The following is a 22,220-nucleotide window of genomic DNA, read 5'->3' on the forward strand; positions in this document are numbered from 1 at the left end:
AGAGATCGCCTGTACTCGTCAATCCCTAATTGTAGCGTGACCTAATTGGAATATTTTTGACCCAAATTGAAGAGTTAACGTTAATAATCCACTTGTACAATACACGTAATATACCCCCAATATAATGTAATACATACAGTGCCACATGTACAGTGCTTTGTTATTGATTTAAACGGCGTCACAGAAAATGACTAAATTAACCCCAAATTGCAAAAATGAGGACCATTTCAAACATTTGGTAAAAATGAGGACCATCCACAATCATCACTACGAAAATGAGGACCATTTTAAATATTTGGTAAAAATGAGGAGCATCCGCATTAAACACTATGAAAATGAGGACCTAAAATGTATTTAAGTCTATTTTTTAAAAGTGACTTTAAGATTATTTGTCTTAGAAATCTTTGAGAGTAAAATTTTCTAAACATAATTTTCAAAAGAGAATTTTTAGAATAAAATTTCCATAATAAAAATTTTGGAATGCATTAAATACATTTTGGAATAGAATTTATAGAACAAGTTTTTCAGTGAGGGGTAGTCTAGTATTTTTCTCGAGAGTACAGTTAGTAATAATGGGGTTGCATAAAGAAAAAACCAATGAAGTTAATGGGTGAATGAATATAGGAAAAGCCTATATGTTGGCCCATTTTTCTATTCCCCGCGGGTGAACCAGAAAGCAGAAAAGAAACTATCACAAAACAGAAGACAGGCGTTGGAATCGAACCGAACGAGGGAAGCGAGTGAATTATGGAAGACGAAGGAAGCGATGAACGTGAAAGGTTGTTAGCAGCACCTTTCATATTTCTGATCGTTGCTGCTTTTCAATTTGCATACTATTGCCTCGATAAGGTTGCCAAGGTATCATTCTAAATTTTGTTATTTAATTGAAATTTGAAACAAAAACAATGTTATACCCATTCTCACGATTAAGCTTATAAATTCCAATGTCGCATACCGTTCATTCTCGTTATAAACTAATCAAAGGATGGATTGATGTTGAAGTTTCGTTCCTTTACCAAATAAGATACTGTATTGTTTATGAGAAACAAAACCCTGTAGCATTAACATCTGGGTGTATGATTTTCCAGCAGGGTGGATCTCATAGAGAAACAGAAGCTCGGTTGCGTGAAGAAATAAAACAACTTTCGAAGGAGGCAAGTTTAATGTCGCAGTAAGTAAGGCTTTGTAGCCAATGTTTCCTATGCTGAAAAGCAAGGGGGTCCTCTTTTGGAACCCTTTTTCTGTTTTGAGTTGGTTTTATCGTTTGCATTTGTAAAATATTATGCAATGTTTTTGGGGTTGATAATTTGAAATTAAAGGATGAATCTACAAATTTGTTTAAAGTCTATTTGCACGAGTGTTACAAATTTATGCCAGTAAAATTGCATGCTAAATAAAAGAGAATAAGGAATGAGAAAACTTGAAGTGATCTTCGACCGAGAAGTATCGATACTCACTAAAATTTTGAAGTTCATTTAAATTTTGAAAAAATCAAGTTAGTAAGAAATATTTGGCATTATTTAAACTAGTAGAACAAAGGAGGAAAGACAAATGCCAACTATGAAACTATAGGTAGATTCAAATAGAGAAATCAGGCGGATAGGAGGAAGAAAAATAAGTAGCATGCATGAGTACCAATCACTGACAAAGGAGATGACTGTAAGATATGATTGCAAAATTTATGGTGTGGTATGTGTCTCTCTTTATCCTCTCAGGCCATCAACATTTGCACAAGCAGCAAAACTCAAAAGGCTAGCAAATGCCAAGGAGAAGGAACTTTCTAAATGTGAGTTTATTTCTTGTTGCAAGTTTTTTACTTTTCCTTTTTTATCCCGTGCAACAGTGCCATGAAGTGCAATTAAGAAAAACCAATAATTGTACTCTCTTATTAATAAGAAATTCTCGACAGCACTGCGTAGCTGTTTAATATAGATGCAATTAAGAAGCAACTTTTATACCATCATTGCTCCATCTTTCCAATCCATGCCTCTCTTAGTTTACTTAGTCTAATGAGTTTTGTAATAGTTTAATTAGGAGAATTTGTTTATAAAAGCATATTGCTTGGTGTGTATCAATTGAATTCGAATCAATTCTAAAGTTTTCTTTCTACTTTCTGATATGAGTGTGTGACTAAAAGTGAAATATTTAGTTTACTGTTCCTACATTGCAAAGTTCAAATTTAAATTGACAAGAATGGTATGTGTATCAGTTTATGTGGACTTTACAAGCACCATATAAAACCAAAGTTGATGAACGGATCAACAATGCAAGGTTATCTCAATTTTAGTAGTAAATAGTAAATATACCTTCTGCTACATGAGTAAGAAAGAATCTCCTTAAAACTACAAAAATGGCGAAGAAAATTTAATCATGAAATTTGATGGTGATTGAAGAACAATTGTGATTAAAAGTATTATAGGAGTGTGTATTATGTACCTATAAAGAAAGTTTGAATCATATCCTTATATTTCCTACACGTTAGGCCATAAGTTTAGGCAGCCTGATTCTCATTCTTAATTGTACATTTTTTGTGCTAAAAATATTACTTCATGACATTCCCCGCCTACATGAATATGGTTTTTATCTACATTTTAAACCTTTATTCCTTAGTTAGTTTAAATTCATTTTCTTACCTTCGAGTTCGTTAAGTTATCGTTCAAGATATTATGCAGACCACAATTCAAGTCACAAAGATTATGCTGTATATTCAAAAGTGGTGCTCGTATTTAAGGTATCTTCAGATGTATGCGCATGTATATATGAATATAATTTTTGTTAACAGAATTTCTTGGTAAAGGTTTATAATACACTTCTTTTTGGCTTTGCCATGTAGTATTTAACATATGCATTGCTGCTTATCTGGTTTTGGCGTGTTCCTGTGGCTAGCGTACATCGGCAACTTGTGCAACCATTTGGTAATGCAATAATGATCGAATAATACTTTAACCCTTTCACTCATTTGAACAAGATCTGCAGACTTTCTAGCTTGCGATACAAAAATCAGCTTTTTTATTTTTAACTTCTGAATTTCTAATCCTTTCAAATGATGAACCTACAAATATCCATAAGCGTAATTGCTATTTCTTTTTTTAGAAAGAAGAATTAACGAGCTTTTGCTTTGACTTCTGAACATATTTTATACTCCTTGTAGGGAGCTTGTTATCTTGGAAGTCCGGAGGAGTTCAAAGTAACAGTGCCCCGGTAACTATTGCTTGTACCTTTTTTCCCTTTTTTGGTGATGTTTTTTTTTTTGTTTTTTTTTTTTAACTTTGAGGAATCTTTCAGTTGGGAAAGGTATCCCTTGGTAAGGTCTCTTCGTTGCCATCATTTTTGCAGTGCCGAGTTCGGTTACTATTTAATTTTAAGAAACTAGTTTTTAAAGCTTAAAATGGTGCTTTTTGTATTCATTACCCAAGGTTGCTTTTTGAAAATCTTGTTTAACTTTATCTTACGATTTAAATACGTATTTATATCTTTAGGATAATGCAGGGAAATATCTTAATATGATTATAGTTTGTTTCCTCTTATTTTACTAAAATTTCCAGAATAACCTGTAAGAGTTAGTTCAGAACTTATACTTTTTGTAAATATTACAATTTATATAAAATTTGTTTAAATTTATTTATTTTATATTATAAAATATATAAGTGATTACGTAATGAGCACTTATTCAATAATTATTGAATGAAGTTATTTCCCAGATAGTAAAAGAAAATAGTTATTTTTTAAATATAAACTCTTGTTAGCAGAAAAATGACTAAACTTTTTTGCAAAAATTCGAATATCATTTAAATTTAAGAACATTTTTGGGTCTATTAGTAGTAAAACCTGATAACTGTTCTATCTTAGTAATAGGGAATTAGTGGTTTGGTGTATTAATAAGATATGATTACGTTATTGTATTGTTTATTCTATTTTGTTGATTCAATATAGGGAGCAAAGTTACGAAAAAAATGTGATAAAACAGTCTCCTTGGGAACTAATTTTATTTAGTTTTTATATTTAGAAGATTATAAGATTTCACTCATTATAAGTATGTAGTGTAAAAAAAATTTAGATATATTAATAAAGTATAAAAAAATATCAAATTAATAATTGAAGTTATAAAAATTTATGTATTCTTTATGATTTTAATCATTAATTTTTCAATGTAAGTATTACCATATTCTATTCTCCAAAGCTTCTGCATATTAAAGGATTCAAGTGTAATACCCTAGTCACACACTCCACTAATTTTAACTCCATCTTTCTCCCGAATAAATTGGCAAGTTCAGCTAATTGTCTGCAGAGTTCATATATATATATATATATATATATATATATATATATATATATATATTTTTTGAATTTAGAGTTGTTTCTAATGGCCTCTTTTTATCATTGCAGATTGGGATAATATCGTGGTTAGTAGTATCCGCTAGAGTTTGCAGATTTGTCCGTCGAGCTTACAGCAAATAAATAACACTCTTTTCTATCCTTATAGTGTTTTCACTTAAAAGTAAAAAAAAAAAATCAAGAGCTGCTTCAAATCTTGGTTTTGAAATAGAATGAAGATGTCTGCGTTAAATAGATGTCACAATTGTAAGAAATTTGGTCTTGTATTTCTCTTCCAATCTGCTGGATCATTGACTCGGTTGTAAAGTAGCTTCTAGGTTTTTCAGTTTGTTTTAGTGTATAGATATGATAATGTGCTTGTAATGAGATACATAATACGTCGCCGTTATTCATACATATAATAATATTTTTGCATTATATCTTGAGTGATATAGTTTAACTAATTATGACCCTTGTTAAACATAAATTATAGTGTACCAATATATAAACATCATAGTTGGCGCTGTTAGAATATAAGCTCATTTTGGTTTAGTATAAAAAATGTTGTTTGAAGTAATAAAAAGCGCAAATATATCCTTAACAATTATATTTCATGTTCTCTGTTAACACTCGACAAGATACAAAACATTTCTATCTGAAGTCTATTTTCGATACAGTATTTTCTGGGTACAGTTTCTGAAATAATGTTTCAAAAATTGATTATTTAAATAGATTTTTTAGTTTCATTTCATACAAAAGAACCCGTAAGTATACAACAATAAGGTTATGTGCCTAAATTTTAAACCTTAAAAAGTTGCTCCTTAAACCTTAGCTATCTCAACCACAGTCAAACTAAAACCATTGTTGTACTAATCCAAAAGAGTAAACCACTTTTTTCTCGCACGACACAGAAGCAATTAATCTGCACGCGCCGTCGTAGTCGCTATGAGCGAATCTCAAGACCTATTATCCTACCCTCCCATAGACCCTGTCAACTTCGATCTCATCATCGTCGGCACCGGCCTATCTGAATCCATCGTCGCCGCGGCCGCTTCAGCCGCCGGCAAAACTATCCTCCACCTCGATCCCAACTCCTTTTACGGCAGCCACTTCGCCTCTCTCTCCTTCCTCGACTTCACTTCCTACCTCACTTCCCCAAACCCTCTTCCCGCCGCCGTTACAACCACCGATTCCGAAGACGTTGTTGTCGATCTCCTCCACCAACCCATCTGCTCCGACGCGGAAATCTCATGCTATGATGAATACTCGTTCCTCTGCGAAAATTCGAGAAAATTCAACATCGATTTGGGAGGTCCGAGGGCGCTGTTCAGCGCGGACAGGACGGTCGATCTGCTGTTGAAATCTGGTGCGGCGCAGTATTTGGAGTTCAAAGGAATCGATGAAAGCTTCGTGTACGAACCGAATGGGGGTTTGGCGAACGTGCCGGATTCTCGCGGAGCGATTTTCAGAGACAAGAAGCTTTCGCTGAAGGAGAAGAACCAGTTGATGAGGTTCTTCAAGCTGGTTCAGCAGCACTTGGATGATACTCAGGAGGAGAAAATTTCGGAGGAGGATATGGAGATTCCTTTTGTTAGTTTCTTGGAGAAAATGAAGTTGCCGCCTAAGATAAAATCGTATTCACCATTTCTGTTTGCTAGTGAGATTTGATTTTCATTCATTTCTGCACACATATTTCTTCAGCTTAGAAATTTATTTATTTAACCTTTCACTGTGTGTCTGTGTCGCGTCTAATTCAGAGCACAGAGCACTTTCAAGTTGCATTCTAGGCTATTGTTAAATGTATGTACATTATAAAATGTACGTGTTCAGACATGTAGATAAAGGTGTTTTATTAGACTATAAGTACCACCATTCTGCATTGCATTCTGCAGATGAAAGTTCTACACTGGTAGATTACACTCACCACCAGTTCTTTATCATTTTAATCCTAGTCAGGAAGAAAGTAGGAGAAACTATTGCTCTGCCAGCAGTGTTTTGCTTGTTAGTGAAATTTTTTGTTTTTAGTTTCCTATTTTATTGTGTACTTTTATTTTTCATGGTTATTCTTAGGCAGAAATAGGACTGGGAATTTCAGGTGTTGTGCTATATGGAAATCAATATCGATTCACAAGCGAAGTCTTTTACGTTTCCTTAGGAATTGATGCAGTGATGCTTTATTAGTGTCTGAATTATATTTATTGTCTCTCCCCATGAAGCTGTTGATTTTTATGCTCCATGTAAGTGAAATCTGGACATCGGATAATAACCCATGAAATCTTTAGTGCTCAGTTGGTTTGACTGCTTGAAGCCTTAAACCGTCTGATGGGGGCCACTAACCAAGTTATTTTACTTTTGGAAAACTGAAGTTGATCATCTTCTTCCGTGATGAAGAGAACTATTTATTTCATATTTCATTGATGCTTTTTAGTGTTGTGTGTCAACTCACGCATAAATAACCTTTTGACCTGCTTCAAGTACGCTAAGGAAAAGTCTTTTTGTCTTCCACAGGATTCTTTTGTATGCTATAGCCTTGGTAGATTATGATCAAGACAGTAACGAGGTTTGTAAAGATTTGCTTAAAACAAAAGATGGAATAGATTGTTTAGCTCAATACAGCTCATCTGTTGGAAGGTATTTTCATATTCTTGTACTTTCATATATTGCATTTGCCATTTTTTGTTTTCATTTAAGGGATGCAGTTTAACTTTTCTTTTTGAGATACTCGTACTTTTTCACTCAGGTTTCCTAATGCTCCTGGTGCTTTGCTTTATCCTATTTATGGTGAAGGAGAACTACCACAAGCCTTTTGTCGCCGTGCTGCTGTCAAAGGTTGCATTTATGTAAGTTACAATGGACGACTATTACAGAAATTTCTAGTTGCTGTGACTTCTCTAGAGGTTGCATTTAGTTTGAAAACTTGTTTAATAAACAGAAAATAAAACATTGTTTAATAAATTGATTCTAGATGCCAAGTGCATATTGCCTGTTTCTCTTTCTTCTGTGTTTGCCCTATTACATAAGTGCCATCATACCTTATGTATGGTAGAAGGAAACGTGGTTTGGCTATCATGTTGTAAAGGAATGTGGCATATACTTGGTTCAATTTTGCATGTTTTCAAAATTATTTTTGTTTATTGTTTTGTGTTGTGACCATATCTTCTTATTTACATTTTATACTTCTGTGATTCAGGTTCTAAGAATGCCAGTTGTTTCGCTGCTTATGGATAAGGTACTACTATATAAATATTTATTTGATCTTTGTTATCTAGCACATTTTTTGTGAGAAAAGATGAGGTTGAAACCAAGTGCAAAAGGAATTTCATCTTTTTAATTTTTAAACCAACATTGCAGGCTACTGGGCTTTATAAAGGTGTTAGGTTAGCTTCAGGTCAAGATTTATATAGCCAGCAATTGATTCTGGATCCATCCTTCACTATTCCATCACCGTTGTCTTTGTCACCGAGAGATTTTCCCTGTGAAAGGCTCCAAATGTGGAGTCAGAGAGATATTAAAGGAATGGTGGCTAGGGGAATATGCATCACAAGAAGTTCAATAAAACTAGCTGTAACTAATTGCTCAGTGGTGTATCCTCCTAGATGTAAGAGAAATCTAAACTATGCATTTATAATTAGAGGCATGTTAAAATATGAGAAAGAAATTAACTTTTTCTCCATTGCCTTGTAGCTTTGTATCCTGAACAGATGACATCAATCAAATCTCTTCAGATAGGACCAAATCTTGCTGTTTGTCCTGAGGGAACGTAAGTTTCTTGCCAAATAGAAATTGAAATGTTCATTTTAAATTTAATCTTTCATTTCTGCTTATCTTAACTTTCAACAAATCAGATTCTACGTATAAAATCTTTGAGTTAATTAACTTCTATCCATGTTTGAACCTCCCCAAAGCTCTGCAGGCCTGAATAAAAGAGAAACTCAATTTTGTTGTCAGTCCCCACATAAAAATCTTCATTGTAAATTTTGAAATTTCCTTTTGAAGTAGCTTTCATTTTATTCTATAAAAAGGATGCATCCAACACTTAAAAGAGGAAAATGCATTTTTCTTAAAAAAATGAAGGACCCAAAAAACCAGCATGGGCTCCACGCTTCTATTGGTTGGGTATTTCAAATTACGCGTATTCTTCAATGGAATTAAACTGCTAGCATTAAAAAATAAAGAAAAAGTGAACCATTTTTATTTTTTGGTTGGGTGTGGGAAGTTGATATTGTATATAAAAATATTTTTATAATTTAATTGCTCCCATTTAGAAACAATTTTACTGATAATTCGCAGGCTTCTTTCATAGTCATTGTATCTTTTACATTGTTTGCTGACCCCAGGATAGTGACTGTTACTCCCATAATTTACGTTTAAAGTTCTGCTCCGTGTTACCATATTCATATTCAACTACTAGTTATGATAATTATATTTCCCCTGTGTGAACTTTTGAATTTAAACTGACACGTTTTCGTATTCTTCTTCAGCTTCATTTTATATTTTTCCACTTTGTGCAATAATGCTGATGAAGGAAAGAATCTACTAAAAGCAGCCATGAATGCTCTTCTCACACTGCCTGTATCCGGAAACACTGAAAGTGTTTCGAGTGTTCAAAGTGACAGTGAAGATACTAAACCGATTGTGCTCTGGAGTGCATTGTATATTCAGAAATTAATTGTGGTGTGCTTCTAATCCATATTCACAGATTTATTTCTTCAATAGTTTTTTCTTTTACCTGCATGTGGTTGCATGTGCACTTGTTTCCTTTACTGTAATACTCATTAGTCATTTGAATTTCTTTTTATCATTATGGAGACTCTACCTCATAACCCTGTCTATTTTTTCTTAAAATATTTTTATTTTTTATACGTAGAAAGTATTAGGGCCCTAAGGATCACATATCTTATATTTTTCAAAGAACAAAACCTGAATGTGTTTCAAAATTGTAACGTGAGTAACATTGATATGGACATCATTTTCTGACTATGGATGGATATATGTGATCTCCTTTTCAGAGTAATTTTGAATTGATCAGCTCCTCTTCTACACCGGATGGAAATCTGAACTACAATGACCTTTTAGATGCAGCTGAGAAGGTTTGTCTGATTATTCTTCATTTTGAAAAAAATATTTTTTTCTCACTATCTCTGTCTGACTTCCTGTTGGCTAGCTACAAACCTTATTTTGGGCTTGTTGGCATGTCATTTTGGTTTGTCAATGAAAATTAAGGGAACAAAATGGAAATATTTATGCACATGTAAATTTACTTTGGCAAGTGATTGCGTTAAGACAACAAATTTACGAACCTTGATTAATAATTCATAGCACTGGAACTGAGCATACTAGTTTGGTGGTGGTATTCTCGCAGCTCTTTCGTCAGATGTTCCCCAATGAAGAATTCTTTCCAAAGGTAACAACATCACCCGAAGAACCTACAGATGAGGATGATAATGGGTTAACTCTGGATAGCTAAATAAGGTAAAAATCAGCTGATCATTTCATGTCAGAACAGTAGGAGAAAGGAAGTCGTGAAAGTACACACGCCCAAAAAATTGAGGATGGGGATTAAAATTTGTAATTATAGAGGTAAAAGGTTACATATCTTAATTTTTAGATGAACAAAATCAAAAGAAGTCCTCATCAAGGCTAGGAAAAATATTGGTCAATTATTCTGAGTTTTTTTTTTTTTTTTTTTTGTAAAGCATAGACATACTCATTTGATGCCAAATATCCACTTATGAGCACTTGTTATTGATGTGGAAAAGTGGTAGTTCCGTGGAGCTGAATTACAGCGGTATCGTTCCCATATCTTCATCTGCAATTTTGTATTTTAAAACAAATTTGATTGTATAATATTTGTATGAGCATTGGATTTGAATTTTCTTCAACTGTGACCGATATGAGTATCGCCATAGAGATTGACTTCATACAGAACAGAACAATCAAATGTCTTTTCACTTAATAACATTTCATGTTATAAATGTCTGATGTGTGTTCAGGTTACACAAAATAAACTACACATAGTTGGTGGGTCTGTCATTACAGTATAGTGGAAGAAGGTCTATGGTTAATAGATTATTGTAGCGACGTGTATTTCCGCATAAACTTGTATATTATTTCAGGCTTAAGATGTTTTTCCAAATTTCAATGATGTTTTTTTCCTTGTTCTCAATAAATTTTTTACTTTTTGTAATCTCTACCACTAACTGACATCAGTTTAGTGATGACATGCTTTTAAGTGATATCTCATTAATTAAGATTAACACATGTTTTTGTTTTCGGTCTTTAATAAAGCAATTTATATTTCGGTCTTTTGTTAATGTTTACATATCTTTCTTTCAATATTTTTTAATATTTCTTATTTAACGGTGAGATCTATAGAAAATGGAGAATTTAGAAGAAAAAAAATATATCTTGCACTACCAATCAATTACCCATCTTTATGCCCTTTTGTAATTTTTATCGTTAAACATAGAAGATTAAAAAACTTATTTTCATCGCATCATTTAACCTTTTTAAACAAAATTTTAAAATATACAAGTGTCTTCATAATTAATTACTGATATGATCATTTAATAAATAACTCATTATTTATCAGAGATTAATATATTAGGACAGAAAATAGAATGTGAAATATTATTAGAAATGGAAACTAAAATATAAAAAAAAAATACACATGTCAAACCTATAAAGGTTTGCATGAAAAGTAAAATTATCAGACCAATATATAAAAATGCATTAATTTATGAGAGCAAATAGTTATTTAGATTATTTTATTAACCTTTTTTTTTTAAATAATTGCACTGTCATTACTATAAATCACATCTAAGCGATCCTCAAATCAACCAACTACTGCCTGGGTCTTTCTTCAGACGAATTTTAGCCATTTTCTCCCTACATTTGAGAGCTTCTTCCCATTTTCCCTCTCCAGTGTAAATGTTTGACAGAAGAATGTACGAAGCATGATCACTGGGATTCAATTCTATCATCCTCATTGCAGATTTTTCTCCAATTTCTGTGTTATTATGATTCCTACAAGCACTCAGTAATGTTCTCCATGCTGATTCACTTCCATCCTTCTGCACTATTTGGTAAGCTTCCTCTAACCTTCCTGCTCGACCAAATGCATCTACCAAGCATGCATAATGCTCAGATTCTGGCTTAATTTTGTATTTGTCAAGCATCAATGTAAAGAAATGCAAAGTATCTTCCACATAACCTGAATGGCTACAAGCTGATAACACAGCTAAGAAAGTTACGTGATTGGGGGTCAAACCATTCTTCTCTAACTTATTGAATACTTCCATGGCTTCTTGTGCTTTTCCATGATGAGCATATCCACATATCACAGCATTATAAATTACTTCATTTGGCTCTACTTGTTCATCAAAAACCTTCTCTGACTCCTCCATGGTTCCACATTTTGCGTACATATCTATAATGGAACTTGCAACATACACATGACGGTTGTAACCAGATTTGATAGAGAAACCATGGAGTTGTTTACCCACTTGTATGATTGAAAGTTGTGAGCATGCTGAAATACACAATGGAAGGCTATAAATGGTGAACGTGATTCCATCAGCCAACATCTCTTTGCATAGCTCCAAAGCTTCTGATTCCAGGCCATTTTGTTTATAAGTTCCAATAATAGAACTCCAAGAACCATCATCTTTTCGGACAATGTCAATAAAAGCTTTAAATGCGTCGCCAATTTGTCCACACTCAGAGTACATGTGAACTAATGCATTGCCAACCAAAGTGTGATGGCTCACACTCGATTTTACTATAAGTGAATGAATTTGTCTACCTACAGGAAAATCTAGTTTATTCTCACAAGACTTTAAAACAACAACTAGGGTGGCAGCTTGAATTTGCAACGAGGTGGTTCTTCGAAGTTCTTGTAATAGTTTCATTGAGGGACCGGATCCTCGCCCTGGTTGAGCATGAGCCATGATCATTGAGTTCCATGCTACAATATCTTTGTCAACAATTCTTCTGAACAACTTGTCCACATCCACAAGTTCACCAAAACTGGCATAGAGAGTCAACAAAACACTTGCTACAAAACAATCGTTTTGATACCCAGCTTTTATCATCTGGCCATGCACTTGAACTCCAGTGTTTAAGTCCTCTAGTTCAACACAAGCTTTCAAAGTACTCGATAACACATGCTGATCTGGTCTAATCCTTTGTCTACACATGTCCTTGAAAAAGTGCACAGCTTCCTGGCCTCTACCATTCATGGTATGGCCTGAAATGATAGAACTCCATACAAAATTATCCTTCTCCTCCATGGAGTCAAAGACTTTCCTGCAAGAACTTACATCCCCACATTTGGCATACAAGTCAACCAGAGCACTGCCCACCACAACATCAGCTTCAGCACCAAACTTAGATGCAAGTCCATGGATTTGCTTTACCTGTTCTAAATAAGAACAGCATTTGAGTAAGCTAACGAAAGTACTATCATCGGGTTTCAATCCTTGGACCTCCCACATCTCAGAAAACAACCTATGAACCATGCTAAAGTCACCAACATGAGCAAACCCAGAAATCATAACATTCCATGCAACAAGGTCTTTCGTCAACAAGTCATGAAAAGCACGACATGCATCCCCGAGATTATTGCCACAGTTAAAGTACATATGCACGATAGAGCTCCCAGCAAACCTGTCTCTCTCAAGCCCAGATCGAACTAGCAGACCATGAATCTGCAAACCCACTCCACACAATGAAGGAGTGGCACAAGCTCGAAGCAGAACAGAAAATGTGTACTCATTGGGTCTCTCATTCGTTTCACGCATCTGATTGAACATCTCAAAGGCTTTTGGAAGTGACCCAGTTCGGAGATAAGAGGAAATTAAGGTTGTCCAGGTGACAACATTCTTGTAAGGCATATGGTCGAACAGGATATGGGCATGGCGAAGGTGACCAAATTTGGCATACAGATTCAAGAGAGTATTGGTTAAGTGGGTTTGTGAAATGCATTGGGAGAGAATGAGCTTTGCGTGGATTTGACTGCATTGTCTCAGCGTTACGGGGTTTGAAGACTTTGCCAGTGACAGCAAAAACGGCCCACCACATACTTTCTTTGCGAAATCTGAGTTCAACGCTATGTGCCGGATCATTCCAACTCCCCTATCATTAAAATTTACAATCTACTTCTATTGTAACTAAACTCAAACCCTACACTCTTTTTCCTTTTACACTCTTTTAATTCTTCAATTCTCCAAAACTCTTCTCTCTATATATATATAGCATCTGTTGCTACGCACGTGACGCGCTGTCAGCTGCGGTTGGCGAAACCGGCGGTTCTGGGAAGTTATACTTATGGTACCCGAACAAACATTACTGTTTGTTCCCTGTTTTTTAACAGTGCCGCTTTCCGATTTTTTTTTTTTTTATTATCCACAGTTGTTATTTTGATCATTAAGTTAATCTTATAATAATTTTTCATCCGAACATAAATTATAATTCGAGATATTTTGATATTGGTTCTGACAACTTAGAAAATAATATTTTTACATTTTGATAACTTTATTTTATGATTTAAAATAGTATTTTTTAAGTGATTTTAAAATATAAAAAATAAAAATTTAATTAAAAAATATTATATCAAATATCAGATTGTAATAGAAATTTATAAAAATTTAATTGTTAATAAATTATGAGGTGTTTTTACAGTTTTTCTGTCAAATTTAGAGATGTTTTGTTCACTCTGAAATAAATTTTGCATTGATTGGTTGAGGAAAAATCTTTTGATGTTAAGGATGAGACAAAGAAAATTCAATTAATGAAAATGAAATTTTCACTATGAATATTAATGAAAACAAGTACAACTGTACAGATGAGGGTAAAAAGATATGTGAATTGAAACGGACTTGACTTAATTACAGTGTATTACTACTTGTCACGGAAATGGTGTGACTTTAACGCATGCGTTAATCAAGTTAATGACCCTACTTTATTTTAATATAGTATTTTACTTATTAATATTTTTTACACTACATTCTTTAAGATAATCAAAATAATAAAGAAATATTTTATGCAAAAATCTCATACTATTCTTTTTATCTCTATGTTTATGAATAAACTTTGTAATGAAATAATTTTAAAAAATTAAACACAAAAAACTGATAAAATTTGAATAATTTTTATAGGATGTTAAAATAGGTTTTGAAATGGATTTAACTTGAGACTTTTTGTTTTAGTAAAAAACCGGAAAAAAGAGAAAACAGTTTATAAATAAAAAATTAAAATTTTATATATTTCATTTCAATATTTTGTTTTATTAAAGAAGATCATATAATTTTAAATCATTATTTTATTTAGATAATTGAATGTAATTAATATTTAGTTCAATTGAGGAGACTAATTTTTCCCGTTTAGTATTTAAATAATAAATTATGATAACTTTTATACAAGATATAATTATGGACAACTGATGAATTTAATTTTGAAGAAGAAACTTATATAATTATTGAATTATTGCATTCTCTTAATTAGTATTATTTTCTTAAGTTTGTTTTTGTTTGAAATACACTGTTCTGTTCTTATATTCATTTCAAATTTAATCCTTATCTTCATCAACTTGATTTCTTGTAAGTATAACATCACTAAGAACTGATATTCAGGTCAAGTACAAAACATAGGGATTAACGTTCAATAATTTTGAATTTATAAAGATTTAAGAAAAATTGAGTATAGTTATATTCAAAAGTTGATTTTATTATTAATAATAATTTAAAATAATAAATAATATATTTATTTTCCGTATATGGTACTTCAAGATACTGAGACAAACCTAAAACATTCATGCAGTCTCCGCTAAAATGTTGTTTTATTCTTTCTGTGGACACAAATTTTCTAAATTATTTTATGTTCTTTTGTTTATTTTTTTCTAAATTATGTAATATGATTAAAGAATTATATATGAATAATCACATTTAAAAAAATAGTTTTATTTAATTTATAATCATTTATTTATGTTTTTATATTATTATAATATAGTTGCAAAATAATTATTTTAATGCTGAAATTATTATTTTTTCTTATTTAAAATGAAAGAAACGGACTTATATTTAAAACAGTCCTCAACTTTAAACAAGTTGGACAGGTGGGACTCACAAAATACTGTTTTAATATTAAATAAACTATATTTTAGATTTTTCAATTTCTTTCATGAAAAATAGTCTCGATCTATTTATTTTATTTTATGAACACAATTGTATTCTTCATTCTAATTATGGTTAATGAATTTTATTTCTTATCTTATTTAATTCAATCTTTAAAAATAAATTTTTGAAGTAAGATTTATAAATAATGTGACTATGTATTTTTAATACATTTATTATGCAGGACACTATTAGACTTAATACACGTGTATTAGATATTCATTAATTCTTTTAACAACTTTAGAATAAATTATATTACAAATTTAGGAAAGAAATCTTAAAGTTAACTCTATCATATAAAAGTAACTTATGAAATTATATTTGTACCTGTTTTTATATTATAATTAGACTTAGTTTATGTGAAACTGTCAATGATAATAGTATTTTAGGATAAAAAAAGGAAAATTACTAATCATATAAAATATAAAAATAATATTTCTTTTCAAATATAAATAATGAGAATAATAATTGAAATTACTTGAAATATTTTATCCTTAAAATAAATATAAATTCTTCAATAAAAATCGTTTGGGACATACATTCTGAAAATCAAATCTTGATCTCTGTTCTTGAAAGAATGCACAGGTATTGAGATGGATTCAGAAGTAAAAAAAGATTTATTGATACAATTGAACGGTTACACAATAAATTTGCTTCTAAAACGAGTGAACCAAAAACGGTGAAGAAAAATAAATGAAGAGGAAAAGAAGAGTGAGGAAGTGACAAAAGAAAAAGACTAAAGAGAAAAAAAGTACCTTATTTTAGCTGGGCATGATTCTAAACTGATCCGAAACAAACGAAAAAAGCGGAAGATCATGCAACCTTGCACTTAAAAGCTGGTTTTTGCTTCCTTCTATCAGTCCACGTTTCATGCTTCTTCTTACCCATTACTCATTTCACATTCTCATGCCATCTTCCATCTCTTCATGGATTCCTCGCAGACCAACAATACCACTTTGCTCACCAACTTACTACTCTTCAACAACACCCTCCAACCAGGTGATGATATATCACAACCCAGATTTTCCTTTACTTGTTATTTTCATCACATATTTACTTTTTTAATCAAAGAAATGATTTTTCTTTGTGGGGTGCTGGAATTTCGTTATTGATTTGTCTATTTCCTTTGTGGGGGTGCGTGGATTGCAGAGTTGATCAGGAGCGTGCATGTGTACCGGCAAGGGGATGAAGAGGAAAGGGCAGTTGAGAGGGAGTTTCTGTTTTCAGAGTGTGGTTCCTATGGGGAAATGCAGGCTACCCCAATTCTTAAATTTGTCAAATCCCATGTTTCTCAAGTGTTCGAAGGGTACAAGAATGGAGTGTGGCTTTGTATCTTTGCCTTTCATGCTCATCAAACTCCTCAATTTTCCCGCATTCCTCCGTTTTTGTTGGTCTCAAGGTATATATATTCTTAGCCTATGTTTGTCCTTTGACGTTAGTGCTGAGGTTTCAGGAAAAGGTCTGCTGCAGAAATCAGCAAGTTTTGGAGTCAATGTGGTCGCAATTCGGGTTGCATGCCATGTTTGTCTGCAATTTCGCATTAATCCCTAGGTTTTGAGAAAGGGTGTGCAACAGAAATTGGCTGATTTTGGAGTCATTTCATCACAATTGTGATTTGACGTTAGTCCCAAGGTTTTCAAAAACCGTCTGTGGCAGGAATGGACAAGTTTTTGTTCCATTATGATCATAATTGTAGCTGGTGTGGCCGATTCCTGTCACATCAAGGATTCCCAGCAAAATTGTAACCCCTAATCCAGTTTAAAGCCTTGCATTAGTCCTACATAGTTAGTCTTGTTTGGTCCTTTGAATAATACAACGCCCCCATCTAGTGAATTGGAATCGGTCCCTTTGAATAGATGATCATGTAATAAGCTCTTAGAGGTCTCAAAAAAAATTTCTCCACCTTAAAACAATCACATTTGTAAATAGAGAATCAAAATTTTGTAATGTGTCAAATTGGATTGATGCATGCATTCTAACCAAAGGCTACTTTTGGGTTGTAAACTTTGGGTTGTAATGTGGATTCTCTGTTTTTCTTCACTAGATATTCTCTTCACTTGTTAGAATGAAAGGTATTAAACACTTTGGCATATAACTGGTAGACATCTTCACAAGAAATGTGGGTCAATCCTAATAACAGTTTTTTCCTTCTCATGACATACCCTTTCTTAGAAGATCTAATTTCATTTACAAGTTCAGTTTATTGGAGTAGAAAACTCTGGTGGTGTCCCAAAATTTCTTTATGTATGTATGTGGCAGTTAGTCACCAATTATTCTAGAACAGGAAAAGTTGAAATAGCAGGAAGTGGAATGACCATGGAATGATATTAAATTTAGAAAATATATTCCCCTAACTTTTTATAGTCCCAATGAGTGATGGTATTTTCACTTATAATTCTCACAACAAAAAGAGATACAGGGAAAGAAGATAGAGAAGTGAGACTTTGCGAATGATGTTGTAAAGTGTTGTGAAAGTTTTAAGTGGGAATGGCATTAATGCTATCTTGCTGGTTAGATGCATAACAAACAGAACAAATCTAATGCTTCAGACTAGAATAAGCAAAGTTTAGTAAGTGACAGCATCTTTGGATGAACCAACTGATGTTTGCTTTTGCTGAAAAAAAAAAAAGTAGATGTGTTTTAAAGGTGAAAACTAGGGACGCCCTTTCCTCTAACCACCCAAAAATTGGAGATGCATGCACAGATGTTCTTGTAGAATTTTTTTTTCCCTCTATTAGTATTTTGTTGTCTTCCTGTGGTAAGACAATGTAATATGTTCACTTAACCATTTTCTAATATGGCATTCAGATTTATCTTTCCTTTAGCAATATTATATTTATATAACTGGTTTACTGGGACAGAAAAGAATAACTAATACTGCCTTGTTTACACTTTGAGGAGGAAAGGGAATCAAGAATAAAGTTGATACTTTATGTATGAAGCTGAAATACTTGAATATATGCTTTGCATTTTATTTAAATTCCAAAGAAAAGGAATGGAATAGAGTAGACCAATTCCTCTCCAATCTCCATACCCCTCACAAAAGGTTTATTTTTTGTCCTCCAAATTAAAGAGGACAAGGTGATATCGAAAAACATGTACTGTATGTTCTAAGAAAAAGGGTATTTTTCATAATTTTTTCTATAATATCAATATGAGGGGAAGGTATCCCTTAGTACCTTTAATTTCTGGAAGCAGGTAACTTCTTATTTTAAATTTCCTTACCTTTCTCTTCTCCCTAAAATACTTTAAGACTTATCTCTTATTTTTCTACTACGAACTCCCAAATATCTATATTTTATACTGCTTGTTATCTTTTCTTTTCCCTTACTGGGTTTTAATCATCATTTATTCGTTGTCTTCATGTTCATAGTTGAGTAAAAAGCCTATTAGATTTTCTGGATTTCATTGAAATGCCACAGTCCAATTCTCTTGTCTGGAATGACATTATCTGCAAATTACATAATTATGCATGCATTCTGAGCACTGTGGTTGTGATTGATATGAAATGCCTATATTCTTAATAGCCTTATCTTGAAAGCACTATTTCACTGTATCATAAACATTGGGTGATTAAAACCTTGACAACTGTATGACTCCAAAATATCTCTCTACACAACTGTGACACCACATTTACAAATTTAAAATTTTCTAGGCTTCTCCATTTTGTTTTTGAGTACTTCTACTAAGTAACTTATCATTTATCTAACTCATTTATTATTCATTTTGAGTTTTCAGAAACCCAAAGCTTCAGATGATTCCAAACTTGCTCCATGATCTCCAGGTGATATATAAGTTGGATAGGAAGGAGGAAGACAAAGACACAGCTCTAGGCTCTACAAGGGAAGAATGTCAAGGAAACAGAAACAATTTCCAGCCATCAGAGAAAGTCTTTCCTGTTCTTGATCAGGATCTCAATTATCTTCCTTACGAAGAAGGCGAGTCCGAATTACTGGACAATGAGACAGATGTTGAAAGCTCACCAGGTTCAGTCAATACTCTTGCAGTTTTTATGCAACTTTGCTACTATATGGACACATTAAATCTTTAGATTCGCTTGGTGAAAGCTAAATGTTACGGTATCTTGAAGTTCAAGTGTTTACTGTCATGACTATATTGTTGTTGTAAGTTGTAACTTAAATCTACAGTTCTGAATTGCTAGTCAAATATGTGAATCCTCTCAGATAACTGCACTAATGGAGTGTGTAACATTTTAGATTCTAAAACTTTTTGTTGTTTCTCTCCTTTATAGGATTGATATTCTTAATTAACTTGAATCCTCCTATGCCAAACTTTCTAATGTTGAGTTAATAACACCATGCATAATTATTTATATCTAACAGATGAGGAGTGTGTTTGCAGGTTTGCTAGGGAAAAAGAAAAGGGCATCCAGTGACCTGGTAGCAAAGATTTCCTTATCAGATTTGGTCCAGTACTTTGGTATGCCAATCGTAGAAGCATCAAGAAATCTAAATGTTGGGCTTACTGTTCTCAAGAGAAAGTGCAGAGAATTTGGTATTCCTCGCTGGCCTCATAGAAAGATCAAGTCACTTGATAGTCTCATTCATGATCTTCAGGTCCTTCTTGCTTATTCATTTCAAGAAATTTTTTATTCGATTACAGTCACCACTTGAACTAAAATTTATTATTTTAACACAGTCACCACTTGAACTAAAATTTATTATTTTAACATCGGCGTAATTTCTTTGAAGTGCATGCAACCTACTTGTTCAACTAATCTTATTATTTGAGATATGGGAATGCTTGGTGACTTATCTGTTAGCTGTAGTCAACATGCGATCTTCTTTTTGAACTGATATTATTTAAGTATAATGAGGGAGTGAGTGGAGATTGGTAGCCGACATGATTGATCTTATTTGATTGAATATTTAGTTAATATCTTCTTTAAGGTTTAATCCACAATGTTGGTTTTCACATTTTGAAGACATGAAATGGGTGAAACTGAAAACATGCTGAAGTGCACTTTGAAGCATCATTCTGCACAATTTTGTTATAGTTTTGGTCAAATCTAGTAGTACATTCAATATATTGCGTTCATTTGAAATTAAGTATCATATGCATAGTCTTCGGTAGATAGGTGAACTTTGACATTAGGCCAGATTAGTTGTTATGTTCCCATTTGATCTATAAATCTTTGCATTCTATTATATCTCTTTTTGTGCCTTCCCTTTTGAGTAAAATACTTATATTTTGCCAAATTTGTAATCTAATCTCGAGTTCTATTCAATTTTGAACTCCTCCTCCAACACCCACATATTAAAAAATGATTTTTATTTAGGCAACATTGACTGATTCACAAAGATGGAACACATGCAGGAAGAAGCAAAGAACCAAGAATTGGAGAACATGGATGCAGCAATGGCAGTGGCAAAGAGACAAAGGATGTTGGAGTGTGAAAAGGAAAACATAGAGAAGAAGCCTTTCATGGACATTCAAACCGAGACCAAGAGGTTTAGGCAAGATGTTTTCAAGAGAAGACACAGAGCAAGAGCGGTTGGAAAACATAATTCTACAGTATCCAACACATAGCACCCTTTAAATAGTAATAGTCAAAGAGCAACACAAACCATAGTTTTCACGTTGTAGAATGAGATGAAAGTTGAAACCTATACACCCCTTCTAACAGGGCATTTTGACCCTCATAGATTTACTTTTGACTTATATATGGATTGCAATATCCAAAGGAAGTGCTCAATTCCCTCTTTTTTTCCCTCTTAATCATTGCTTATACAGTTCTAATTGTACAATAATCATATTTATTACTCTAACATTGACCCGGAAAGGATTAAGATTTGATGGACGTGGATCATACTTAAGCAGTTTTGGAAAACAAGCAACTAAGAGTTGTTTTGGGTTGAAAGCACTTTGTTTAAGCCAATCTCATTGCTTCAGGTGTTAGGTGGTGTATAAAGCAAAAAACTCTTGAAAGATTCCATTTGATTGAGTTGGGTCTAATACATGAATGATGATACTCTTAATTTCCTCGAAGCTATGTCATAGGTACGTGCGCTTGCTTATGTTCATTGCATCAAAAAGTGATAGCCACTTAAATTGGTTAAATTCAAAGTTAAGGATAATGTTGTGGGGGATGTGTCGTATTTGATGTGTCTCTGTCCACTAACTTGATTTGTTTTTGGTTACATAATTATACAGCACTTGTTTCCGCCACGCTGACTTGAATCTACGATTAAACAAATATAGTGAGACAAGAGACAAAACACGTTGTTTGGAGTCCATGTTTTGTTCCGCGGAAGACCACATTTCTAGTTAACTTCCTCCTTCGACGAAAAAAAAGGCCACTGATGTTAACGTTTTCCGTTTCCGCTGCTTGTAGTGTGTGCGGTGCAGCTGTTTTTTTTTTTTTTTCCTTATAGACTTCAATATTTTTTACTCTATTTTAGCATGTTTTGGCTTTTAATTAAATAGTTTAATTACTTTTAGTCTTAATTTTATTTAAAAATATTAAGTTAATCCACTAAATTTTTTAAGTTTCAATTTGGTCTAGATTTAAAAATATTGATGTAATTTAGTTTTTTTAAAATCTCTTAAAGTTTCTATCAATATTAGTAATATAGTTATGTTAGTTACATCAATAAAATAAATCATCTCTATTAGCAACTTTAAATTTAATTAAATTTCTTAGATCCATTGTATCAATTTTTCATCCCAATTTTTCAAAAATCAACTAAATTAAAACTAAAAAAAGTAAGAACC

General features: G+C 32.8%; 4 protein-coding genes across 9 annotated transcripts; 3 read left to right on the plus strand and 1 right to left on the minus strand.

Moving 5' to 3' along the window:
- Nucleotides 1-649: 649 nt before the first annotated feature.
- Nucleotides 650-4,752, plus strand: LOC114171574 (protein GET1-like). Of its 4 annotated transcripts, none has more exons than XM_028056524.2 (7): nucleotides 650-858; nucleotides 1,092-1,171; nucleotides 1,716-1,786; nucleotides 2,673-2,731; nucleotides 2,834-2,915; nucleotides 3,152-3,201; nucleotides 4,387-4,752. In XM_028056524.2, exons 1-7 carry the CDS (start codon nucleotides 748-750, stop codon nucleotides 4,456-4,458), a joined length of 525 nt encoding a protein of 174 aa, XP_027912325.2. In that variant the 5' UTR covers nucleotides 650-747; the 3' UTR covers nucleotides 4,459-4,752. The 4 variants fall into 4 exon arrangements, with proteins under 4 accessions (XP_027912325.2, XP_027912326.2, XP_027912327.2 ...); XM_028056525.2 differs by having other exon boundaries at nucleotides 650-849; nucleotides 1,089-1,171; XM_028056526.2 differs by having other exon boundaries at nucleotides 650-849.
- A 341-nt stretch (nucleotides 4,753-5,093) lies between these two features.
- On the plus strand, nucleotides 5,094-10,196 carry REP (Rab escort protein). The gene is made up of 9 exons (XM_028058570.2): nucleotides 5,094-5,948; nucleotides 6,823-6,945; nucleotides 7,055-7,154; nucleotides 7,505-7,543; nucleotides 7,666-7,912; nucleotides 7,999-8,074; nucleotides 8,796-8,988; nucleotides 9,324-9,404; nucleotides 9,677-10,196. Exons 1-9 carry the CDS (start codon nucleotides 5,260-5,262, stop codon nucleotides 9,779-9,781), a joined length of 1,653 nt encoding a protein of 550 aa, XP_027914371.2. The 5' UTR covers nucleotides 5,094-5,259; the 3' UTR covers nucleotides 9,782-10,196.
- Nucleotides 10,197-10,917: 721 nt separating this feature from the next.
- LOC114172964 (pentatricopeptide repeat-containing protein At4g13650-like) lies at nucleotides 10,918-13,644 on the minus strand. Its single transcript, XM_028057134.2, has one exon. The coding sequence runs from the start codon at nucleotides 13,437-13,439 to the stop codon at nucleotides 11,145-11,147; it is 2,295 nt and encodes a 764-aa protein (XP_027912935.2). The 5' UTR covers nucleotides 13,440-13,644; the 3' UTR covers nucleotides 10,918-11,144.
- Nucleotides 13,645-16,219: 2,575 nt separating this feature from the next.
- On the plus strand, nucleotides 16,220-21,901 carry RKD5 (RWP-RK domain-containing protein). Of its 3 annotated transcripts, XR_014993069.1 has the most exons (6): nucleotides 16,238-16,484; nucleotides 16,635-16,884; nucleotides 19,224-19,471; nucleotides 19,848-20,062; nucleotides 20,823-21,506; nucleotides 21,660-21,901. XR_014993069.1 is itself a non-coding variant. In XM_085670016.1 (5 exons), the coding sequence occupies exons 1-5, from the start codon at nucleotides 16,412-16,414 to the stop codon at nucleotides 20,914-20,916; spliced, it is 918 nt and encodes a 305-aa protein (XP_085526142.1). In that variant the 5' UTR covers nucleotides 16,220-16,411; the 3' UTR covers nucleotides 20,917-21,901. The 3 variants fall into 3 exon arrangements, 2 of the variants coding, with proteins under 2 accessions (XP_085526142.1, XP_027913312.2); XM_085670016.1 differs by having other exon boundaries at nucleotides 16,220-16,484; nucleotides 20,785-21,901; XM_028057511.2 differs by having other exon boundaries at nucleotides 20,823-21,901.
- Nucleotides 21,902-22,220: the final 319 nt, after the last annotated feature.

Source organism: Vigna unguiculata, chromosome 2 (genome assembly GCF_037176805.1).
Source record: "Vigna unguiculata cultivar grain cowpea cultivar isolate G323 ecotype 2 chromosome 2, ASM3717680v1, whole genome shotgun sequence".
Taxonomy (NCBI): Eukaryota; Viridiplantae; Streptophyta; class Magnoliopsida; order Fabales; family Fabaceae; genus Vigna; species Vigna unguiculata.